This window comes from Squalius cephalus (genome assembly GCF_949319135.1).
Source record: "Squalius cephalus genome assembly, chromosome: 7".
Lineage (NCBI taxonomy): Eukaryota > Metazoa > Chordata > Actinopteri > Cypriniformes > Leuciscidae > Squalius > Squalius cephalus.
Window position 1 is genome coordinate 19543349 of NC_137128.1, and position 5426 is coordinate 19548774.

The 5426-nt window shown below is 31.8% G+C and overlaps 1 protein-coding gene across 1 annotated transcript; it reads left to right on the forward strand.

The window, feature by feature from the left end:
- Positions 1-230: 230 nt before the first annotated feature.
- rgs1 (regulator of G protein signaling 1) lies at positions 231-4728 on the forward strand (the record flags this gene model as incomplete). Its single annotated transcript, XM_079875896.1, has 4 exons — positions 231-433; positions 658-737; positions 1345-1511; positions 4552-4728. Exons 1-4 carry the CDS (start codon positions 399-401, stop codon positions 4726-4728), a joined length of 459 nt encoding a protein of 152 aa, XP_079732022.1. The 5' UTR covers positions 231-398.
- Positions 4729-5426: the final 698 nt, after the last annotated feature.

Consider the following 5426-nt stretch of genomic DNA (forward strand, 5'->3'; position numbering starts at 1 on the left):
TTCCCTGCCTCATCTAGATGCTTTAAGATATTTAATGTCATTTTAAGTATTTGATCAATTTATTATTTGTAAAAAGTGCCTCACAGCTAAATGCTGAGAAACACGGTGAAGCCAGTTCATGTTTTTTTTCACAGATTTACAAATGAAAGCAGGTATCAACATAATGATGCTTTCTCATAAGCATCACTTGACTTGGATTATCTCATAAACCACAGTTAATTTTTTCAGTGATGAGCAGGTCATCACCTCCGTGGTGAAGATGTTTTCTACATGACCTTACAGACTGAGGAGGTGACCCTGCCCAAAGCTTTGCATGCTGATTTCCATGTGTTCCATTCATGCCAGTAAATGTTTAGACCCTCCAGAGCCAGAAAGAGTCAGAGAGTGAAGGAGACTCCATGCAGAGGACACTGCTGACAGAGATGGCCATAAAGTGAGTCCCTGCGTATTAATGATCTTTTTAAATGATATTCAAGACTGCTACGCCTGAATTTACTGGTCACGAGGAATTTCAGATTCGAAGGATTTGAAGTTAGGAATAATTTTGGCAGAATGCGATTGGTTTGAAATGCTAGGTGTTTTGTAATCAATATATTTGAAATCTGTATCACAATCAGCTTCACCAGTGAAGGATCTCCATGTAATTTTCAAGGGTAGATTTTGTTGCTTTTCTCAGGAACCTGTTGATGATGTTGACTCCTGGGGCGAGTCCATCGAGAAGCTTCTGTCCTGCAAAGGTGAGAAAATTCAGTTCTGAATATAGTGGATAGAATATCCTGTGCCATTCACAAGAGATCCATTAAAGAAAAATCTTAAATATTACTCTTAAAGGTTTTGATTTGTTCTTTATCGGCAATAAACAGCGTTCACATTTGTTTTTAATGGTTATCTCATAATAATAACAACATAACATATAAGACATAAAATAGAGCTATATGATAAATATTTTGAAATACCTAATAATGTTTAATAGAGAATCATTGTAGATTTATTACTTTTTGTTTATTGTCTGTATGGAAAGCATAAGAGGATACTTGATGATTATTATGCAGTTGATGATTGATGATTTTTAATGGCATAATGCAAATAAATAAAGAGTGGGTCGATTGTAAAGACTAGTCAAATTATGTTTGACTGAAGTCAATAGTTCATGTTGAAGTGAAGTCATCTCAATCTCATTCCTGTATAAAGATGTATCAAATAATGGCATCTTATATGCAATTTAGCTCCTTGAATTATATTCAAATGTTCAAACTTTTCAAATTTCAGTTTCGTCATATAAATTGGAGAACGAATACTTAACTATTTTCCATAATAAATTCTAACAATGGTATCATGCTGCAGCGGGACAGATGGCTTTCCAGGACTTCTTGAAGTCGGAATACAGTGAGGAAAATATTCTGTTCTGGCTGGCATGTGAGGAATACAAAAAGATCAAGAGTGAACCAGAGATGATCAGCATGGCAAACCAAATCTACACTGAGTTTGTGCAAACGGAAGCACCTAGACAGGTGAATTACAGCCCTCTGACTGAACTGTGCTGAGCTCTTGTAATGTCCTACTGAAGAAATCTATTAGTAGGTCCTGCTGCTCAAAAGTTAGTTAGAAAGTCCTTTGCTGCAAGTTTCACTTTCATCCTGTGGGGTTGCAAGAATTCAGCATTTAAAAGAGAGCATTCAGATATTAGTTTAGTCTTAAAGGGATAGTTAAACTTCTGTCATCCTTTACTCCCCCTCAGGTTGTTCTGAACCCATGTGAGTTTCTTTCTTCTGTTGAACACAAAAGAAGATATTCTGAAGAATGTGGGTAATCAAACAGTTGCTGGACCCCACTGACTTCCATATAATGGAAGAAACTGTTTGGTTACATGCTGCAGGTTTCATTCTTTTGTGCTCAACAGAAGAAAGAAACTCATGCAGGTTTAGAACAACTTGAGGGAGAGTAAATTATGTCAGAATTTTTATTTTTGGATGAACTATCCCTTTAATTACATAAGTCCCATTATATCCACAACCAGAGTTGGTGTAAAGTAACTTTAAAAAGTAATGTGGTACAATATTGCATTACTCCTTAAAAAAGTAACTAATTGCATTACTTAGTTACTTTTTACGGAAAGCAATGCGTTACAATCCCTTTAATTACATAAGTCCGATTACAGTATATCCACAACTAGTGTTGGGAAAGTTACTTTTCAAAGTATGACGTTACAATATTGCATTACTCCATAAAAAAAGTAATTAATTATGTTACTTAGTTACTTTTTGTGGAAAGTAATACAATAATATTCCTTTAATTACATAAGTCCCATTATATCCATAACCAGAGTTGGTATAAAGTTACTTTTCAAAGTAATGCGGTACATTATTGTGTTACTCCCTTAAAAAGTAACTAATTGTGTTACTTAGTTACTTTTTATGGAAAGTAATACATTACTATCCCTTTAATTACATAAGTCCCATTATATCCATAACCAGTGTTGGTGTAAAGTTACTTTTCAAAGTATTGTGTTACAATACTCCATTAAAAAGTAACTAATTGTGTTAACTTAGTTACGTTTTATGGAAATGAATACGTTACTATCCCTTTAATTACATAAGTCCCATTATATCCATAACCAGATTTGGTGTAAAGTTACTTTTAAAAGTAATGTGGTACATTATTGTGTTACTCCCTTAAAAAGTAACAAATTGTGTTACTTATAGTTACTTTTTATGGAATGGTATACTTTACTATCCCTTTAAATACATAAGTCCCATTATATCCATAACCAGATTTGAAGTAAAGTTACTTTTCAAAGTAATGTGTTACAATATTGTGTTACTCCCTTAAAAAGTAACTAATTGTGTTAACTTAGTTACTTTTTATGAAAAGTAATACGTTACTATCCCTTTAATTAAATAAGTCCCATTATATCCACAACCAGAGTTGGTGTAAAGTTACTTTTCAAAGTAATGTGTAACAATATTATGTTACTCCCTTAAAAAGTAACTAATTGTGTTAACTTACAGTAGTTACCTTTTATGGAAATGAATACATTACTATCCCTTTAATTACATAAGTCCCATTATATCCATAACCAGATTTGGAGTAAAGTTACTTTTAAAAGTAATGCGGTACATTATTGTGTTACTCCCTTAAAAAGTAACAAATTGTGTTACTTAATTACTTTTTATGGAAAGTAATACTTTACTATCCCTTTAAATACATAAGTCCCATTATATCCACAACCAGATTTGGTGTAAAGTTACTTTTAAAAGTAATGCGGTACATTATTGTGTTACTCCCTTAAAAAGTAACAAATTGTGTTACTTAGTTACTTTTTATGGAATGGTATACTTTACTATCCCTTTAAATACATAATTCCCATTATATCCATAACCAGATTTGGAGTAAAGTTACTTTTCAAAGTAATGTGTTACAATATTGTGTTACTCCCTGAAAAAGTAACTAATTGTGTTAACTTACAGTAGTTACCTTTTATGGAAATTAATACGTTACTATCCTTTTAATTACATAAGTCCCATTATATCCATAACCAGATTTGGAGTAAAGTTACTTTTAAAAGTAATGCGGTACATTATTGTGTTACTCCCTTAAAAAGTACCAAATTGTGTTACTTAGTTACTTTTTATGGAAAGTAATACATTACAATCCCTTTAAATACATAAGTCCCATTATATCCACAACCAGATTTGGAGTAAAGTTACTTTTAAAAGTAATGCGGTACATTATTGTGTTACTCCCTTAAAAAGTACCAAATTGTGTTACTTAGTTTCTTTTTATGGAAAGTAATACATTACAATCCCTTTAAATACATAAGTCCCATTATATCCATAACCAGATTTGGAGTAAAGTTACTTTTAAAAGTAATGCGGTACATTATTGTGTTACTCCCTTAAAAAGTAACAAATTGTGTTACTTAGTTACTTATTATGGAAAGTAATACGTTACTATCCCTTTAATTACATAAGTCCCATTATATCCATAACCAGAATTGGTTTAAAGGTACTTTTAAAAGTGATGCGTTACAATATTGCATTATTTAGTTCACACACTGCAAACAACGCCTCTGTACTTACTCCTGATTTCTCTGTCATTCAATCAATGGGAAAGCAAAGTAACTTGCGTTACTTATTTGAAAAAGTAACTCAGATATTTTGTTGTAAATTTTAAAGTAATGCGTTACTAGTTTCTTGAAAAAAGTAATCTGATTACGCAACTCAGGTTACTTGTAATGCATTATCCCAACACTGTCCACAACAATAAATAAAAAAATAATCCCAAATTTTAATTTGATCTATTATATATATATAATAATGATTAAACACCTTTTGCCCCATCCTGACATCCCAAACTCCAGCTATGTCTTTGAGATGGCTAAAATTGAACAATACACAATAATTTATTTGTTTGTTTGCATGCTTGTCTGTTTAGTTATTTAATTAGATATGTTTTATTTATTTATTCATTCGTTCGTTAACAAATTTGTATTTTTTTTAAGAAAAAAAGAAAGAGGGAAAAAAAGAAAAACTGTATTCCCGTTATTTTCAGGTCAACATTGATTCCGGGACTCGCACAAATATTACAAACAACATCTCGGAGCCGACCCTGAGCTCATTTGATACTGCACAGAAGATGATCTTCAGTCTAATGGCGAGAGACTGCTATCCCAGGTTTCTGAAGTCCGACATCTACCAGTGCATTCAGCAAAAGCATGGAAAGAGCTGATTTCATAATGACTAATGGTACATCGAGTTTAACTATTACCAGCAACACATATTTTTTAATGATTTTATATTTGGTAAGCAAGACCTTTTTAGTTTTGGACTGCTCTTAAATAGCTCTATATTCATCATGATGTTGCCATATAAGTTTTTTTTTTTTAAGGAAAAACATGTTTACAGTGTCACATTAGGATCTATTCTGATTTTCATGCACTGTTGCCTTTTGTTTTATTTTTCCTCTTTACAGAAAATCAAACCATTTAACTGCATCTCATATTGTACAATAACAGAAAATCATGCATCACCAAAAATGTTAGGAATCATCCCATGTGGGATTCGAAGGATCTGTTATGCTTTAACGAATTCAGTAATTTCCTGGTTATCAGCATACTGTTGAGAAATCAAAAATCATAACACATTGAGAATTTGAATACTGCTTTCTTAACACAACTTGTACAGCCAATTTATCTACAATTCATTTAGTGCAACCTATCGGTCAGACATTTTTCAAACAATTTATTATTTTTATTATTAAACCTTATCCTCTCCTCCCGTACCTATAACAAATCTTTCCCTCGTGGGTAAGAATGACCCGAAGCCCTAAAATTATTCTTATTCATTTTTTTGTCCAGAAAGCTTATATCAATTAATTTTTTTTACAAAAATTTTTAATTTTTTTTTTTTTATATATATTTTAGTGCA